Source organism: Phaethon aethereus, assembly GCF_964289735.1.
Source record: "Phaethon aethereus genome assembly, chromosome: 1".
Lineage (NCBI taxonomy): Eukaryota > Metazoa > Chordata > Aves > Phaethontiformes > Phaethontidae > Phaethon > Phaethon aethereus.
In genome coordinates, this window is record NC_138575.1 from 108,625,900 (window position 1) to 108,646,986 (window position 21,087).

General features: G+C 38.3%; 1 protein-coding gene across 1 annotated transcript in view; it reads right to left on the reverse strand.

Moving 5' to 3' along the window:
• ROBO2 (roundabout guidance receptor 2) overlaps nucleotides 1-21,087 on the reverse strand; it is a gene marked incomplete at both ends in the record, with an annotated part of 481,425 nt that overhangs the window by 129,636 nt on the left and 330,702 nt on the right. Inside the window, one exon of the mRNA XM_082008177.1 lies at nucleotides 12,582-12,720. Coding sequence (XP_081864303.1) covers nucleotides 12,582-12,720 — 139 coding nt within the window. The remainder of the gene's footprint in view (nucleotides 1-12,581; nucleotides 12,721-21,087) is intronic.

The following is a 21,087-nucleotide window of genomic DNA, read 5'->3' on the forward strand; positions in this document are numbered from 1 at the left end:
GCTTTGACGGATGAAGCAGGCAGGAAGGAGAAAGGAAGAAAACTGGCTTGCAGCCTGATCCACAGCAGCACAAGGAGCTTGTGTGAGAAAGGAACAGTGAAGTAACAAGGAGTGAAGCCTGAGTATGTTTTCAGTTTTTCAAGCATCTACTTGCACAGCCTTGAACAGTGCCTTCTCTCCTCTCGGTCCCAGAGCCTCATATTCCCACAGCAAGATGTTTCCACCCGAGTTTCTGGAGAAGTTGACTCTTGTCTGGATTAGTGCTACTGAACATTTGGGAATCAGGATCAGGGCCTCTCTGACTGCTAATGCCACTCACAGGCAGAGGTTACCAGACTCCTGGATTGATGATGGAGTGGCGGAAAACCAGAGCGTACTGGTTAAGTTGGTCCTTAACATTGCCAGTGCACTAAGGCGGCAACGCCTTCAAAATATGTGCAGTGTCAAGAAACACCTTCTGACATATTGCCAAAATACTGCTGACTCCTAGCCAGCTAATGCCAACATTCCACTAAAAACCTAGGGTGTCAGACATCAGTTTCACATGTTTATGGCCATCTAATTGATTTTAAGTACTTCTCTTTGTTAAACATTTGGAGGTGCTTAACCTTTCAGTTCAGCTTAGACTTCAGCCATCAGACTGAGCTGGGAGATGCCTCTTGAACAGCTAGTGAGCCTGTGCCTCAACAGAAACCAGCCACTTTTGGGCACCACGTTACACAATTTCTGCTCTACAAGTAACAGTTAGAGCAGGTCTGCCTTTAATTAGCCAAGAAGGAAGGGGGGGCAAGGGACTGGAAAGGAAGAAAGAAACAGAGAAACAACAAGCAGATGAGAAAACACTGCTGGTGAGGAAATTCTAATAGAAATTGGGTGATTTTGAGTGAAATCTGGCAGTCTCTGGCACATATGAATGCATTCATTGTTGCTAGTTTTGATTAATGACAGTTGTACAATAGTGTGCTGACAGTCACTGCCATACAGACACTTTTTTTTTTAATATGAAACACTGCTGAAAATGCAACCCAATCAGATTTGGCCCCTGAACAACATGTGCTATCATCACTGTACCGTGAATTGAGATTGATTGGTAACCAGCTGTGACAAAGTGGGAAAAAGAGCCTTGTCTTTTTCAAGAAAAGAAAAGAAGAAAAATAAAAAACTGAATTGTGTCAAAACCATTACCATCTGCTCAACCAAATAACAAATAAAACAAAACACATTAACTGTTTTAAAGTATCACAAATAATGTACTGAGGTTGGATTCATGCACTGGTTTAAGCATCTAAGAATAATCTTGAATTAAACCATTTTTGCACAGTTATCATTTCCCCCCCAATTCAAAATCTGTATCTGTCCATACTCAGCCACGAATCTTCTGTGGTTATGAAATTAAAAAAAGAGAGAGAGAATTTACTAAACTTAGAGAGATTTAGCAAGGTGCTTTTCTCCATTTGATATACTTTTTACTCATTGCATCACAGCACCCCTAGATTTCCAGATTTTCAAAAAAGTGCATGCAGCTATGCATAAAAATATATGCACTTCTTTGTCTCTCATGTGCACAGGTAGCAAAACTGTGTTTGCAGCTGGAGTCATTACATTTCTAGTGACCCAAGTGGGTCTACCTGGTAATACAAGGATGTGCATGCTTCCCCCGTGTATTTTAAAGTTGTGAAAATACATTACTGAGTTCAACAAATCCAACTCAAGAAGATATATTTCTTGCTGAAGGGAATTTACTAGAGAAAAAATCACATCTTGACTGTTGTGAAGTCCACTGGCCTCAAAAAATTTACATGAATTTATACCAGGCACCTATTTTCTTCTAAAATGTTACTGTAAATTAAAAAAAAAATAATAGAATAGAATCTTTGTACATAGGCTTTGTAGGCTTTCCTTTTTTTTCGAGATGGCACAAAAATGACTTTGCTCTTTTTTTGCCTGTTTGCCAGGCTGTTTTGCAAAACACGCACAAAGCTTCAAGATTACTCACAACATCAATGATTAGGGGGCCCAAATAGAGAGATGCTACTGGCCAAAACCAGAGTAAACAGGAGGTAGTTAAGGAGGCTTAAGCTTCTGTCTCCACTTCTCTTTTGTGGTGCTGGCACTTCAACTCCCAGCATAGTGCCACAGCTTGTCACTGGCTCCTAGACTATCTGTGCCAGATGGAGGGAGCCAGCCAGAAGCCGCGGCGAGATGGGAAGCATGAGCTTCACCTGCTTCAGCCTGGTGTGGTCCAGAAGCAGAGCGGAGAGTCTCCATCCCCATCAGTGAGGCAGCCACCCCTACTGCCACCTCCCTTACAAGAAATGTTGGGTTTTTCTCCACTTCCAGCCCATGCCTTGGTAAAGTGGAAGAAGAAAAGAAGCACAACTGAGGGAAAGATAATGGAGTCTCTGATTTTCTTTCCCTAGCAAAACCTGAATCAGTGACAGAGAGAGCATGAACGTATACCTTTGTGTGCACTGGTGTCAAATTACTCTTTTGCACTCCTGAAATCAAGGCTGTTTGTTGCTGGGTGGCTGTTAAGACACTGCTTACAGCTATGATAGATTGAGCTATCATCAAGGTGCTGACAGGACGGCTGCCACTCACATCTACATGTCCAGATTCCCATGTATTCTTCGGCTCCACCATTCATGCCAGAGAACGTTATAAGGCAACGTGACATTACCTTGAATTTCTTAGTGCAAGGCATATATGCAAGCAGTCACACAAAATTGTTCACTGGCCTTATTCCAACAAACCGGAAAAAGAGCTAAGTAATACAGGTTACTATTCACTGTTTTGATGTTCTGAAAATATACTGACAGGTTCTGCTTAAAATAGACAGCAGGTTCAGCTACAGTCTAAAATCTTTTATGGGTTGTTATGAGCAGATTATTTGTAATTGTTTATGGTGGACACTCTCAATTGAAATGATGTAAAACACAAACCCACGCTGCACTGTGCCTTAAACCAAGGCATTCAATAAAGTGGCCTGAATGTAAAAAAGATGTATCTAACAGTTACAGTCATTGGATCAACATTGTGAAACCATACCTATGTCCAAGGAAACAGCGCGCTCCAACTCTTCTGGAAGCATTACACTATGCAGTACTACTTTTACATACAAACATACATATGTGAATGCACATAACTAGTACCTCACAAAATCCTTAGCCATGCGCTCAGAGAAGACCCAAGAAAAATCAGGCTGCTTTTTTATGCCTGATTTTTATGCCTTTAATTTATTGAAATAATTTGGAAACACATAGAAGTTAAGAACAAAACTTATATTTGGGAATCAGCGACTCAGTAAACCCTGTCTAAACTGATGCAGGCTCCATCTTTTACCTCTACATCTCTGTTTGCACAGTGAAGTATTCATAGGGAATTACCACATGATAATTACCCAAAATGGGCTTCTGATTTGATTTTAGTTCCAGACAGAGCTCCACATTTCAAAAACTGGAACGTTGTTGGAAGTATGAGCTAAGAGACCATGTAATGACTTGGCATAGAGACCTTATCCTCCTGTCACCAGAAGTAGTCCTTTCCCTCACAGATGAGACAAATTTGTCAGGCACTTGGAAAGATCTGTATTATTAATGCCTATGTCATAAATTCATCCATCAGAAAAGCACCCTTGATTTTTAGGGCTATCTGCTCAGCACATGCCACTAAAATGAATTTTAAGGAAAAGCAAAATACTGGTTTTGTCCATTTTTGTTTATAAAAGATTGAAATGATACTGCAACGACTGGAACACACTAAGAAGATCGGAGCCCAGACCGGCATCTTGCACTCCCTAAATATGGCTTGATGCATTTTTTTTAACATGAGCACACAGGTTATGAGTAGTATGAAATAAATAGGATTTGTGTTGGCCTGTCTATTATTATTTGTCTTAAGCATGATGAATGATTATGATAGACTTGTCAGAGAACTAACTGAAATATTTTCTAATCTATATTTCGAATCAGTAACCAACTTTGAAGTGGTAATTAAAGATGAAGTCATATTAATGTTTTAATGAAAGTGTCTTCAATATTACAGTTGAGCCAGAAATGACATTATTAAAAAGTACATTTTGCTAATGTTAAGTAATTCTCAACATAGGACTTACCAATAGGAACTGGAAAGTAGTTCTTAGGTTTAAAACTTTAACCTTGCAGTATTTTCACTGACAATTTTTTGTTTGGTTGTTTTTAACTGAGGTGACAACTTTTGTATCCCATGCAGGAATGGAATGTGTTAAAGCAGAAGAAATCCCTGCAGGCCAGCCATTCCAGTAGCATCAATGATGTCAGAGCTCTTGAATCTTTCTTTTACAGAAAAAACCTGCATGGTTAACTATCTTTACTTTTTCTTTCTATAATTCTAATAGTTGATAAACTGGTAACGGTGAGTTTAAACGGTTTGATATACTTACACTTTTCAAGAAAGCAGGCTACCTCAGTATTCTAAAACTTATAAATACAATGTATAAACTATGTGATTACTAAGCTTTTACTTAGTATACTCTGCTTTTCTGACACTAAAGAAAGATTCAAGCACTAGAGTGGGTATTTGAGTGAAATTCTACATTAAGTTTTCTTAGGTGTCCTTCCTGTAGACCATTCTACGCAGTCTTTTGTGCGTAGAATATTCAGAGAAATCCATGTTTGAGGCTGCTACTACTGGCATTAAATTTTGTTTCAGAACTCTGCTAGTGACTTCATTAATTCTCTGAAATTTAACAATTCTAGGACGTTAAATAAGAAAGAATAAAAAATAAACCATTCTCTTGTGACAAAACTATTTCAAGTGCACTGTCAGTGATCACTTTATAGATCACCAATGGTTCACATAGCATAAAGAGAAAACATGTAGGCAGGACTGTTAGTTGACACAGTTCCTTTACGGTTGCTGTCCGTGGAGTTGTAATGCTATTTTCCCAACCTTGACCCTTATGTAAGCAACTGGGGACTGTTTTCATGCATCCGCAAACAGACTGCCTGAAACAATAGCTCTTCTTCAGCTCTGTAGTGAGAACTGACACTTAACATGAAGCCAATTTAAATGTCAATGTTATTAACCATTTCTCTGCTGATCAGTCCAGCAGAGCCATGCGCCTAACACATTTGCTCGCAGCATTTAATATTTCATACAAATCGAATGGCAGATAACTACTGGGTTGGACTATAGACCTCTGGGGTAACTGTGGGACAATATGTTTACAGGACATTATTCAATGCCATGCCTGGAGGAATTTTAAAAGTAAAAAAATACTCTAATTTACACTTTCACTTGGCCATGTGTTCCTCAGAACACTGTAAGGAATATTTTTCCCCTTTCAGAACAGGAAGGGATCACTGACAGGAAAAATATCAATCAGAGAAGAGGGATTCTCAACCAAAAGAACCAACAGGAGGGGGTACCCCATCAGCACTGGGGTACATCACCTTGATGCTATATAGACAAAAATAAACCTCTCTGTCTCTAATATGTCTGGTTTTACAGGGGAAGTTTCCTCAAATGATGCGACGTAACAGCTAAAAAGATGCTTACACTGCACTCCGCTGAAATTTGCCTGTCTTCAGTTAGACTATACGGACTCTCCGCAAGTTGCACTGCAGCTTGCGCTGTGCCAGCCGTGTGCTGCATTAAACCCAAGATAACAACATCCTCTGCAAACCACCTCTACTCCCTCCAGATGTAAGTAAGAATACAAATAGCATATTAAACCTCTTTCTTTCACTGTCTCCTTTTGACAAGCTATTAAGAACATCCAATCTTCTCCCCTATGCTCCTCATAAAGGGACTTAATCTCTCCTTGATGCTTTAGCTTAGGAAACAAAAGATGGGCGTACAAATCATACTGGATTTAACCAGAGGTGATGAATAGTGCACGTGATACAGCTGATACGAAAAACATTCTTTTTCCCTGACCCTTTATTTAAAACCGTTAATTGTTATTAATTGTAACAGAAATTTGCTGATGTAACCAAAGATTATATCCATTACAGTACTAAAATACACTCTTTACTCTAATTAATTTTCAATACACATTAGACTGCATTTTGTTACAATCTGCACAGAGATTAGCTCGACCAAAGCACATAGCACTGTAGTGTTATTAACTCATATTTCATTGAAAGGTCATTGTCCCCTTGGTTGTATCTAGAGGAGGCTGTAGTTAAATACCTCACTATCCCATCCACAGAATATAAATAGAATTATGTAGCACTGTGTTTATTCTTAAAAATTACTGTCTCCGTGGCTTACAGGGCCTCATCCTGTGATCATGGAGACTGCAAATGCAGAATATCTCTGCCTTTCAGGCCCTTCCTGGATCTCCTCTTAAAAAATCTAACTTTTCTGAGTTTGTTGATATAAGATCTGCTGTCATTTGCATTTAAATCCATTTCAAAGATTTGCACCTGGAAGACAGTGAAAACGCACATGTATCAGAAGTGTGACAGAGTGTTTCTGCTCAGGTTATGCATACGCAACTACTTCTGCCGTTCGCACGACTGTTAGTGTCTGTGCCATGACTTGCTAAGGTAACTTTTTGTTGCCTGCAGGCAGAAGGAAGTTAGAGTACGGGCAACGGGAACCAGGGGGAGCCGATAAAGAGGCTGGGAGGAATTAGTCATTTTGAGAGGCATTTGGGTTGATAGTTTTTGTCCGAGATGAGCATGGATGGGAGAGGTCACGTTGGTGGTCAATACTTTAAGAGAAGCTATAGCAAGGTCGCTATGAACGAAGTTAGGAGATAATTCACACTTTTGAGAAACTTTGTAGCTTACTATCCTTCCAGAATGCCCAAAAGTTAATGGTTGGACTTGACGATCTTAAAGGTCTTTTCCAATCTAAATGATTCTATGATTCTATACTTCTCAGGACCAAAGAGGGCATTTTTAAAAACATAGCAAGACTAACATCTACACAGACTTTTGTTGTTGCTCTGAGCTAACATATGTCTTAGAATAAGTTATGTGTAAACTCTCAACTGCATTTACGGTTAAACCTCAGTGTCTGTCACTCAGAGCAAATAATGTTCTCAGCAAATAAGGTTCTCAGCAAATAATGAAAAACCTTTAATGTGTTTAAATATATGGGTAATTTTCAACAACGAAAGAGAGTACATTCTCCCAAGTAATTTTTAAAGAATATTCCAATCTTTCATAAATAAGAAAGCTTGCTGTGCTGTTTATGATTTCACTGCTGTGTGTCACTACTGTTTCATTTAACAACCTACAATCTCTTAACACTTAGCAATATACTTTGTGTAAACTACAGGCCATTTTCATTCTGAAGCATCACTCTTGGTTTTTCATTCTACACTCCCATAGCGTGGGTGGCACGTAAAACAAGTACCTCATCCTGCTGGTGCAGTTGCCACTTTTCATCTCTAGTACAATATTCATCTAATCAGACAGTGCCTGTAAATGCAACTTACAAGAGCAGGTTGTAATTTCATTAAAGATGTATTTACTGAGCTAAACCAGCTGTTCTGGGCTGGAATGGAAAAAAAAAGGCCCATGTGATTGCTACTCAGTCATTTTTAAGGCAACTGAAAAATGCATTTGCTGAGCTATCTTCACTCTCCCAAAGAGCAGACACTGCTAGCTTCTTCTGTGTAAAAGGTTTAAACAGTTATTATAATGTGTCATAAATTTTAACTTGTAATTGAAAAACTCTTCACTTCCTCAAAAAAAAAAAAAAAAAGAATCAAAGAATCTGTATTACTTGCTATGTAATTACAGACTATGCAGCTGCTCTCTTCGGCTTCGCTAGAAAATTTGAAGACATGAAACACTGTACAAACCTTATTCAAATTTTATTAAATTGCTAGTCATAGATGTGCCACTCTCATACTGGAGGCTCTCAAATAATATGTCTTTCCTCCTGTTACCAGGACTAAAAAGCAGATGAAACAAAAGCTGACCCTGGCCATACTGAGCTCCTCACCGCACAGGAGACCATCAGCGCCTTAGCAGGAAAGTATAATCTCTATTTCTGCCAAGCAGACGAAGGGAAACCTACCTCAACATGTGGCTGGAAAAAGACTTCAATGTAAAAAGACAATTTTAATTTAATTTTCAATAGGTCCTGGTCATTCTGCATGGCCACAATTGTCTGAGTCACTTTTGTACAATTTTTGTGCCATTTCCTTGTGTCACTTATGAAAAAAACCTCTATTCATGAAACAGCGAACTTAGTATCTCAGCCAAAGGCATAGAACTGGTGACCCCACAGTATCCTGTTCACCTCCAATAGTTTGACATGAGTCATACTTGATTAACTATTCCCTAGCCTTTGTGTACTGTGGAAGCTATGGTGCGATGCTGAATTTTTAGGGCAATTAAAATAAAATATACACCATGCACCTCTATCCTTGATTCACAATGCATCTCAGTCTTGGGTCACTGATTCAAAATGGACAGCTTCTGGAAAAAATCTTTACACACCCCAGACTTTGCATTGTTTCTTTGTTTCTCCCTGTTGATGCAGTATCAACATTTTTAACAGCAAATTATTAATTTGCTGGGATTGGTTTATGCTCTAAATAGAATTTTCAATCCTGAAGAATCAGTTAATTCATTATCCCAACAATGTAAAAGAACTATGAAAACAGTTAACATACAAAACCCACAACACTGTTTCTACCTGGTCCTTCTTATAGCTTTTGTAATTCCTGCCCAAGCACACACAGAAGAGCTCCACCACATGTACCAAGGTATTTGATATCTCAAGTCAGGTCTACAGGGTTTAGGAAAAGTAACATCCTTTGACTGTTAGAGAGACCTATTTTTCATAGGCACTTTGAAAACTTCCACTATAAGAACCACTTTAAGGATTTTAAATCAAAATATAGACTATCATAATTGTTTTAGATCATCAATTCAAAATAGTTAAGATTTGCAACAAAGCCTTGTACCCTCAGAAAAAACTTATGTCCATCTGTTCTCAGTTTTATATCACGGCTACTCATACATATCTATGTAATTACAAAGACAATTCAACAAAATGGCTATATTAAATTTTTTTAAATAGTCTTATTTTCAAACATGCTAGTTTCTTTAGAAGTCATTTTTTTTTCTCATTCAATTCAATTGCAACTGGAGATGTTTACAGTTCACCAGGGACCTTTATAATTAAAACTGTAATAGCCTGAAATTATTTTCCAATTATTACTCAATGCACCAATTGGTGGAGCGATACTGTTTATATTTGTCACTAGAAATTACAGTGATTACTTTTCTCTTTGCTTTCACATGTGTCACTAAAAAAAGCTAAAAGGAAGTAAAATGGAAAAACAGAGGAGGATTGCTGAAAGACTATGGATCCACTATCACTGATTCTGGCATTCACCAGGAGCAAATTACAGAACAAAATGCATACAAAAGTTCAGTTTATCCCACTTTGCTATCACTGAACTAGACAGTTCTGAAAGCTGAACTAACAAGAGACAAATTAAAAAATTTGCAATAATTGTTGAAGTAGGTACCTACTATAATTGTTTTGTAATCTAGAGGTGAAGTCAAAAGGAAATTATTGAAAAAACAAAACCAGACAGATGTGCAAAGAAGGTCGTTAGCAGTAAAAACAGGAAATTGATATTGAAAGTTGTAAGACAAATAGCTGCACAGATCTGCTCAGAAGAAGGATTTATATATGTAGGAAGAATAACAAAGGGAATTCCTTGAGGGTTTCATATTTCACTGTAGATGTTAAAATGCTTAAAATACAGGAGCTCAGAAGCTGAAAGCTAATTTTGGTTTTACCTCAAAAAGAAATAAAATCTTTAATTTCATCAAGAAGGAAAAACTTGGAAAGTCTCTTCTTAATTTATAAAATTGCTATATTATAATTTTTTAATCCATCCATCCATCCATCCATTCATTCACACTATACTTGGACAAAGTTCTTTGCTTGCATTAAAAAATCCAGGAAAACCAATAGCTTTTCTTTCAGACATTCCAAGTTTATCTTCCTTGATTAAGCATCATGCAGTATGGTTTGGAAATTTCCACCTTTTGGACAGTGAAGCCTCTGCTTATGTATCTTGCTATACAAATGATACATTTTGGAGAAGAAAACATACAGTCCTGATCATCAGGGGTATTTGCTTTTGAAGTGTATATGCTGGACTCTACTAGATGACCACAATCCACATGGCTCAGGCAGTGGTAACCCACTACGTGGGCAGTGGCAGTGGTAGTCCTCTATCACCCAAGGGGGTCTCCAGCATGGAATTCTGCAACCTTGCCCCTTCCTCATCCATCCCTGTGATGTTCTGGGAAGCTGATGTAAATGAAGATGTACCACTACTTTCTATTTTAAGATGCCAAAACACACTTAACGAAATGTTAAACAGCAATATAAAAACACTGCAAAACATTGTGAGTAGTTTCTGAGCCTGAAGTTGATTATGATCAGAATGTACCTGACTAACCTTCTCTTCTTTTAGTTAAAAGCCCAGTGAAAGCTCTTCCTGTGCTTCCTGTTTCATTTCTTCTTCCTTAGAAATACATCATGAGTGAACAGAAAAAATGACCTCAAAGCACATATTACTGTGTTTTTCACAGTAAGATATAAAAGAAAAAGAAGAAACATAGTCATTAAAAAAATGCTAATAAAAGTGCAACCTAATCAAAGGCACTGTTGGTTCATCATCTATTACTTCTGCTTATGAGACCTAGAAGCAGACATGATTTAAAACAACAGAAGCAGAACAATAGTAAGAATAAATCACAGAAGCACAATGTATTTACTATGGACTACTCTACAATGTATAGTTCAATAGCAAGTAAAGAGAAAAATTCATCCTGTCATCCAAAAGTTTGCGCTTCAAAATATTATTTTATGTATTACATGCATACACATCTATCAATATTATTAGCAAAAAAGCTATGTCATTTTTTAATTTGTTTTAAATTGCAAGGAAATAAATTTTAAAATGCATTCCTATATATATACATATGTATCTCTACTTATATAGAAACCTTTTTTCTAGATTATGTATCATTACATTAATACGTTTAGCTGCAGAATTGCATGCTCATGTAAGACATCTTACAGAGTTGAGGGTGTGGAAACTAAAGGAGGTATTATCCAATTTGAGTTTTGGGATTTTCTTAAAGATTTAGAAATTGAGAAACAAAAGCTATTAACCCAAGACACAAATATGACTAAGTGCTGCGTGACTCTGAGGAAATTTCCAATCAGTTTTCATGAAAGTGTATGCAACACTAAGCACCATATTTAGCAAGTGGACGAAGACTGCCAGATAACAGCCCTACCACATTTTTCACCTTGTTGGGATGAAGGTGTAAGACATGCTGTGATAAAGAAAGCAGACAGCAATGTCTAACCTGTTTTAGTTAGGCCCAGTCTAGTAGTATGGTCACCGAGCACTTAGTATAAATTGACACAAACTAGCTGCAGGCACCACTGCAGCTGCTCTTTTTTAAATATCAGGATTGGAGGGGCAGAAATAACACTGGCAGCCAGCCTACAATAAGTTCAGTGTTTAAAGCACTTGTCTAAAGAACAGAAGTTCTAGATTATTTTTTTCTTTTCTTCAAATTCCATCAGCAACATCCCAGGAATAACCAACACTGATAGAAAAGAACAATCAACTGTGGTAGGGAAAAAAAAGGCCCTATTCATATCTGCTCTTGAACTTAAAAGCACTGCAAAAATGTATCAGGAGTCACAGGGCCAGAAGGATTCCTGGACTATGGAGACCTGGGTTCTCATTCTTGTTCCCAGATCTATTTCTGTGTTAAGATTTTGTAATCTAATAATGATTCATCATCAAAACTCGGAAGTTCCAGAAAGCGAGGACCAAACTCTTTTCTGTTAGCTGAAGAGGAGCTGAACTAATTTAATGTCCTTTTATAAGACAGACTCTCATCCCCTGATCACTCTGGAATTTTCTCTGTTTGTTCCAGATTCAGTGGATCTTTCTTGAACACAAAGGGCCTGTTCCAAATTCCAACTTTGTTTTCCACTTCTGCCAGTTTGTTCTTTGTTTCCTCGAGAGGAAGGTTTTTCTCCAAGACTATACCGAAATAAGCCAAGAAGCCAGAAAAGCCCACCACAGCGCTTTGCTAATTCATCCTGCTAGTGCGACGGAGCAGCTCTGCAAGTCTCTAGCCAAGTTTACTCCCTTTTGTTATCAGCACATTATTATGAAGGCTACTATCACTAGTACATTCCTAAAACATCTTTATTTTTCTCCAGCTGATTCAGTGAATACCCATGTGCTCACAATACCTACGCATCACTTTTTTTCCGGCGCACCCAGCGCTGTTTGCTTGCCTCTATTCGTTTAATAAATTGTAAACTTAAATTGGAATCCTGTTTGGGACTCAATCATTTATCACACACGGGAATCCATTGCCTTGGACAATTCAACCCAGAATGGGCTTCCCTGCTCAGCTGGCTCTGGAACAGGTTTTGTAGTGCCAAAGACCAGCAATATGGGAAATAAATCTTGCCCATAACGTCAAATAACAAACGATAATAGTAGGGAGTGATTCCAGCATTACTCAACAACTGAAGTGTGAAAGTGTGGGGAACATGAATGTTGCTCTCACCTTCCTCTTGGTAAGTCTGCATCATCCTTCTTCCACCGGACTGTGGGTGTGGGATCCCCCTGCACCTGGCACCGGAAATCCACGGCCTCCTCCTCCAGCACCACTTGGTTAATCGGTCGCCTGAGAAACGTGGGCCGTTCTTGAAAGAGACATTAAAATTCCTTAGTGAGTCAGAGGGTTGAAATGAACACTTTTGACTTTTCAGCATCTTTTTGTTCACCGATTCACGGAACGAAGAACGGAGGCTGAGCTCCACAAATTCAGACAAGTAGAACTGATGATGCGCACAAAGAAGCCGGAAGATGACTGCCAGGCTGGAGAGGCGGTGGCTGCCGCATCCAGCCCTCACGCAGGAGCTGAGTGCCACCAGCAGGAAGCCTGTGCTAGCACTGACTGCCCGCCTGCCCTGCCAGCGGAGAGGTCTCCAAGACCGTGCCCTTTTGTGCGAACATTTTGGCTCTGCACCACCGCATACACCCAGCGTGATCTAAACCTCCTGCCTGCTGTAGCGATGCAGGAGCTGCCCACGGAGACAGCCTGCCTTCGGCAATAATCAATATCTTGGTGCTTCGGAGCAAAATGTAAATTCCGTGTTATGCATCTCGGGCAACTGTGGACTATCGTACAGAGGTCAGAGCTTCCCTGATCCCCATCGCTAACTTCACCACGGAAAACTAAATTAAGGTCTGAATAATAAGTTCTGTTTACCCTTGTTATGTTAGCCTGCACGACTACAAATATTATTAATCACCATAATGTTGTACAGGCCTGCTTAAAATCCAGACGCAGAGCCACAATCTGATCTCAGTTATACTGGTACAAACCCAAAGTACCGGTAATTTCATTTGAAAGGATATCACTGGGGTTAGTTTCCAAGTTGCCTTTGGACTGCATAAATTTTGTTCTGTCCTCTCCTAGCCATACCACACTTTTATTGTCATAAATTATTTAGCTGGAGTCAAACCATTATAAGACTGGGTTTATATGAAGCAGTATTTCCACTCAAGACAGGGATTTGTTTTAAAGACATTTAAAACTGCTTACACACTACGTTTCATGTTTCATTCTCAGCAAGTTGAAGGGTATGATGTCACTGAAAAAATTATTCAAAATTCAGAGAGATGTAAGCAATACCAGATTCTGACTCAGGCAGTTTGTCTTGATAACTACAGAGCTGAGTTTATGGGTTGGCTGTCCATGTTTATTATATTCAAATAAAAAAAACCCCCAAACATTAAAAGAACATTAATAAGGTTGCAAAATCAAGCACACAGAACCTCAGTGCCAGAGGTGCCAGAACGAAGTCTGTCTGCATACCCTTTAATCACTCCCTTTCTGTTTATGCCTTATGGGACTGGTTGCAGTTATATGATCATATACTACTTTTTCCCCAAACATCTCCAGGTTGTTGGTATTCATTTAATGGGCAGGTGTTTAATATTTTGCTTTAGTTGTACCATTTAGTGGGTGGCCTCCTGTCATACTACTCAAACTTCACTTCAGTGACAGAATTATTAATTTCCTCATGACCTCCATTACACTCATCTTAATGCTTCATAAGCAAGTCACTTATTTTTATAGCTCGTCTCTGAAGTGTGATGGAGATCTAAAGAAAGCAAGGTAAAAAATATCTGCTAAATTTTGATCCTCAACTTGAGACACAAAACTGCCATTTTTTTTTTTAATTTAGTATTAAATTTCTGTGCTCTATTGAATTCAGTTGCAGCCAGTAAAATATTCAACACTTTTACAAATGAGAATATTAAGTCAGAGAACAAGGAACACAAAAACCACCTGTTAATAATTATGTAAATGAGTGACAGCATCACACAGGAATTCCATAACACTAGCAGGGGGACCTAGTGGCAAGGAAAAACGTATTTTGTCAGCAGAAGAATAGAAACACTCAAGAATCTATAGCACTTTTCCAGTGTCTAATGGGCAGAGATTCTTCTCCGCATTTCTCCCAAGCCATTGCTTTTGTCCCATTCCCAGTCCTGACCAGGACCTGCAGGTTCCAGCAGCATTTGGGCAAGTAAATTCAGCTCTAGTCTCCCCCCGCACATTGAAATCTCAGTCTTTATCCCCTGTTTCAGGTCTGTGTACCAGCCGTGTACAACCTTCAGCACAGCTCCTTGTCCTGAGCGTGCTTCATCAGGTTCTTCCTGCCCGGTGCATGTAGTCTCCTGACCCTTCCCTGCCTGCAGCTCGGTTTGCTCCTGCCCTCACCTATGAGTCCTGGCCAGCCTGTGACGGTGCCTCAAGTCCGACTCCGTTCCAGCCACTGGTTGTGCCAGCTCTTCCCAGCTGCAGACTTCTTCCGTAACCGGCTTGTCTCCTCCTAGCCCAGAATGTTGCTGGAACCCAGAAAGCGTCCAAGTCCAGTCTCCCGTCCAACTATCCATGCCTCACAGCAAACTGACTCTTCTCCACTCTGTGTTTGAACTACACTTGAACTGGAGCTTCTCTTCTCTGTGCCGCCCAGCTACAGCCCATCCACAATAGTAACACAAGAAAAATCAGTTAAAGTAACCAAGCAGCCTCCCAGGAGAGTGACAGTAGCACTAAACTGCAGTTGCAGGAAAACGCTGTTCAGATCTGCATTCTGCCTGGTGTCTCTGGTGTATGGGGCTTTTTTTTTTTTTAGAGAGGTGCATAATTGGCTACATTTGGTGAAAATTATTGGGACAAGCAAAAAATTACATCTCTGGCACAGTGTAGCTATTTCCCAACAAATTTTATGAGCCTGTTATTCAATATGAGGGACCTGCATTTCTCAGGACAAAAAACTTCCTCCATTCCTCTCCTTCAAATCCTTCACCATTTCCCTCCAATTACTCCAATTAAAAAAAAAAAAAAAAAATCAGTCGAAGCAGATATCAGGCATGGAAAATCTGTATAAAGCCTTTTGGTTTGACAAACTTCTTAGAACTGGACCAAGTAACAAAAGCATTAGTTGTTAACCTTAATGCTAAGCAATGCACTTGGCCTGTCTGTAATTATGTGGATCTAGAAGGGAATATCTTAATGAAACTTTCTGTAAGTTGCAACAGTATCTTATGCACAACTTCTCTCCTAAGAAGAGCTCAGTCCAACCCCTGCTCTGACCTCATACACAATACACTCTACATTTTGGTATTTGTTTTTCAAATGATGATCCTAAACCAAGAGAATTAGATCCAGATCAGCCTCCTCATAGGTGATTTAGAGACCCTTGAATTTAAATAACTCTGCATGTGGCTATATGTTGTCTTGGTCTGCATACAAAAAATTATTTTAGACCATGTTTAAAAAAAGCTGCCTGTAAACCTCTAAGAAATTAATGTATGCGGATTTATGAAGTTGCTACCTGTGGCTGTAAATGCTTCTTATACGGGAGATGAGAAAATAAAATCCTACCACATTTTGAGAAGAACCCAGCTGACAAGACAGTAAATGGCCCAAAGGTCATTAGGTAAATCACTTGATTCCACATCAAGGCAATTTAGGAGTATACATACATGTTTGTTTCAGATCAGCCTCTCAAAATTGTGTATTTTCCAAAACAGTTTCGATTTTGTTAGAAAATAAATAGCTATGTAAGTACAGGTCCCAGTTAGTAAGGACATGTAAATACCAATAACCGCTATTTCCATTTTTCCATCATCTCTACATTTTGCCCAGTGTGAATGAGGAAAGAACAAGTTATCTCTCATATTGTTTCCTGTATTTGTACCACTCAGACAACCCCTTGAATATGTCCAATAGCTAATTATATGGCTATAAAGTGATCAGAGTGAATGCCATTGCCAATGCAATTAACATTCTTTATGTGAGATTAACTGGATTTGAGTCACCTGCATAACTTGCTTACAATGTTAATCTCTCAGGAGACAGAGAGCTGCTTTCCTAGGCATGTTAAATAAAAGAAGTTTTCTTCACACAGCCAGGTCAAATTTAGTTTCAGAGCTAAACTTGAGAAAAAAATCTTTAAATCTTTTTCGTTTGAAATGGTTCACCCATAAACAAAGTCTTGTGGTATAATTAACCATTGTTACTGTTACTCTGTCAACAGCATTCAGAACACAATATATTTGAGAAACAACAAGAAAGGGTAATAAATAAAAATAAATAAATAAAATTGTAGACATATATAAAATTTTAATATAGTTATTTTATAAGCTTTCACTGAGTAAATAAAGTACACACTTCCAATATTTTCTCTGATGAATATTAAAAATCTTGGAAGAGCACTATAAAATAGGTCATGGTTATATGTCATGTCAACCAGTCATGCTATTACTAGGGTGACCTTTATAACTTCAGAATAAACTTTTATAAAAGAGGGTTGTTAATGCAATCTGGACACACATCTACAATCTGTTGCAGCGCTTGAGATATGCGCTGCAAGAAAACCTACAGAAGTGATCCTAACCAGAAACATAGGAAAACTCTTTTCTTGCTTTGGGTGCTGACACAAGTTAACCGCAGAACTCAATTTTTCCTCTATTTAACAATTGGTCTGAGTATCACAGTCTATTAGAGAGATTCCAATGACCTTCAAATGTATTATTGCCCTTTGTCTGTTCCTCAAAAAGTTAGAGCGCCACATATAGGACCTCAATCTAATAAAAATGATCCTAACTACCTTAATGTATTTTCTCTGCTGAGGCAATTGTTAGAGTGACGGATTTGATGGTCCCCATAATGCAGAGGCTCAATCTGATTTGGAACTGTTTTCTTTGTCTTTGCTGAAGAAAAGGCATCATTTTTTAAAAATGTTTTTGTGTTCTGGAGAGAAGTATTAAAATATGAATTAAAAGGCTTTGGGGAGGGATTTAACATCAAATGGTTTAAAAATAAAAGGATTTTTCACTTTAGCGTTCTGATGTAAAGAAAAAAAAAGAAACATTAGATGGTTGGAAGTAAGTTTCACTTCAGAATGCTGTCAATAGCATAGATATTTCATTAACTGCAACATGATCTGGATAAAGTAAAGCTCTCTGCCAAAAATGAAGATCTGGAAGAAGACAAGGTATTAAGTTCACACCAAATTTACCTATGTTGGCCACATAAATTAAAATACAATTGCAGAAGCAGATGGTTTTATATTTAAAGACCATCTTCTACTGCCTCTTTTTAGGCACTTTTCCATTTTTCATTTGAGAAATAAGCACTTGCATAGACATTGCAAACTGCTACACTCGAAGCAGTACACAAGATGCCATGAGCTTGTACCATAAACACACGAAGCACTATTAAGAGGCACATGCAAATAAAGTGGAATGATTTTTATCAGTTGTTAGTGTTTTTCTCCTTTTATATACATCTACAACCAGTGTTTTTCTCCTTTTATATACATCTACAACCATATTAATTTCAGTTTTTACTGAGCATTAGGTAACGGGCTTTGGAGACCAAATCAGCTCCTTTTTCACCACAGTAGCATTATCCTATTACAACTTGTCAGTATCTATGGATAACAAATATTGCAAAGCCAAGCTGGTTCTTTGCAAACCGCCACAAGTACACTGCAGCTGGGAAATACAAGGATTTGAAGAAAAACAGGAGGAGTTTTGCTCTGAAGGACAAAACACACACTGCCAATTTCTCTATCTTCAAGTAGGTTTTCCATGCGGCTGGGAAAGCTTCTAGGACTGATTTCCAGGATATAATTAGACAAGACTCTCTGCTGAGGCCTTCCACATAGTCCAAGCTCAGGAAAGTAAAATGTGGCATAATGTCTTCATTAAGGACTTTTTGGCTTTTTTTCCTCTAACATCATGTCATCAGAGTATACTTTTTCTGGAACTGTGGTATCTCTTTCAGCCTGACAATGTCTAGAGAACATCAAACACAAATACTTCTTCTAGCATCAGACAACAATACCTTTTCATCCCACAGGACCTTATTAGCTGAAAAAAGGTTCAAGTTCCAAAGCTAAAGTCAAAGATTAATCCAAAACAATCTGAACTGACATATCTTTTAAGACATTTTTGTACTCTTCTTAGTTATGCTTTATGTTCTTCTAAGGCTCTTCTAAATATATCTTTTTCCACTGCTTGATGCCAGCCTCTTGAAGTTGGTATATTAAGGCTTTCATTGATTTCACTGAGCTTCAGAATCAATATACAACATATACCTTTGTACATTCTCTTCAAACATACCATTTTAAGTCCAAAGGAACAAAAAAGAGTCTGAAATAGTTAAAACAACTTGAAAACTTATATGAGAACAGTGCAGTAGTATGAAAAAATGATAAAAGGTTAACTTAAACAGTAATTCTTACTTTATTTAATTTCTGGCTCCATATTATGTATTTATAAACCAAGCTTTCTTACAAATTGGAATGAAACTGTTTCTGTTTTGCATCTTGCTTTAAGTCTGTTCAGCCAAAGGCTATAAGCCCAAACACAAGCAAAGCAGCCTAATTTGTATCACTTACACTTCTGAATTTGGCCTTTAGAATAGTGCGTCCATAATAATAAAGTACCATGTTGCCCCATTTTGTGAACACCAGGATTGATGGTTTAGTTACTAACTTTCTTTAAAGGCCAACTTAGACTGTGACAGACCCTGCCTTCTTGCTTTACTCCAAGATTACACCTTGGAGCCTCATAAAGGCAAAAATTAGCAGCAGTACTTGAAAGAGAAGACTAACAAAGTGCAGTGCATCATTTTCACTATTCAAAACACAGGAGTAATTTTGGGAGGCACTGCTTATATAATCAGTTTGCTTTATGATATTTTACTGTGAAAGTTTGGCAATTTTCTGCTAGTATAAGAATCATGACTTCTGAACAAAAGAAATGCAACCTGCATCAACACTAACAGTATGCTCTTAGCAGTGCCTAAATGCTGAAAACTAGGTTTCCTAGGCAAGTGGGGTTGAAAAAAAAATTACTTGTTTTGAGAGAGTTCTACATGTATTATCCATGACTACCTCTCAGCAAAGGTTATTGAATGCGTACCCAGCCAAGTGGATACATTATGCATATGGGAAACTTCCATTTTCTCCTCCTACTTCTTTCCAAGGTTCTTATGGCCTATTTTACTTTAGTTTTTTTTTTTTAAACTCAGGAAAGGTGTAATCTTTTAGGCTAGGCTTCCATGTTGTTCCCCTCGGGCCACCAGTTACCACCACACTGACTCAGTTTTTCCAGAGGCAATGCCTCAAGCTAAATTCACCATACAAGGAGCCAGGGATCTGTCACGAGTCACATGCAGAAATTAACTTCAGGTACTACAGAAAAACTTGCAAAGCCAAAAGTAATGAGTGGCTGATTCCTGGAAAGGTTTGAGAACTATTATGAAACTGTTCCTTTTCCTACAGAGTAGTGTGTTTACTAAGGGCCCCTTCACACTATGGAAAGGGCTTGGGGGTTTGTTATTTGGAAAAGGAATAGAGACATTAATAATCAGCTAATTAATACACATTCCTCTCCAGAATCAGCACCAGCTGTAGGCTTGCCAGCCACTTTATTAAATTCTCAAAGTCTCTTAGCTAAGATGTCTTCATTTTAATTATAAAGCCCATTTTGAAATATGTTCAAAACAGTTAAATTTGGGCAACATGAATAATATATAAGTATTGTGATAGCTCTAGCATATTTTTCTCAAAATTTGCACTATTCCCATGTTCCTCAAACCTGTGAGTCATATTAGAGGAAGGCTGTGGACTTAACAGATGACCTATGGTTTCGTCTGTGTTCAGCAAAGCCAATCTGAACATGCACAGCCAATCTGACGTTTCCCAGAGTTGCTGGATTTATTGGATTTATTGTGTATTCTTAGGCTGATTGGACTGTCCAGTAGACACATTGCTTCCTGGAAACATCATGGATAATGCTCTCCAGTGTACTGTGCACGCACCCACCCACACACGAGCTGCTGCCTGGCGTCCAGGAACAGAATACAACTGTTCTGCTGGTGGAAAGTAAAGCCAAGACTCCTTCTTTTGTACGGAGCAGACCAGGACTAACCTGGACACGTCTATACAGTGAGCCAAATACATCAACACAGAGCTTCAGGGCCAGGAGGCAGCCAGGAAATGGGCACAGGATAGTCAAATTGTCTTGTCAAACAGCAGATCATAACCTAAGCACCTGCTTCCTGTGTGCTATTCTTGTACAGCAAAACCCAAGATAGGAAGGGAATACCTAGATAGAAGGGGAATTTTAGACAGGAAGATATCCAGATAGGAAAGGAATTTTAAACACAATTTTCTTTAGGTAGTCTAACACAATTCTGAAGAATTAAAATATCTAATTTAATTTATTGCTGATTTTGTTCAGTATTCACAAAATCAGCCTAGATTGTATTTTACGAGTTGAATGCTATGATTAAATCCTGTAAAAATTTCAGAATATTATATTTGGCTATGTAATATTTTACATATGAAGACAAACCTAATACTTTTTGTAGCTCTGCAGGATATGAAATTACATGCATATTTCGATTTTTATTCCTATAGTTCAATGCTTTTTAACAAATTATTTTCTTAAGGATTTCTTGATGCTTTGTAGTT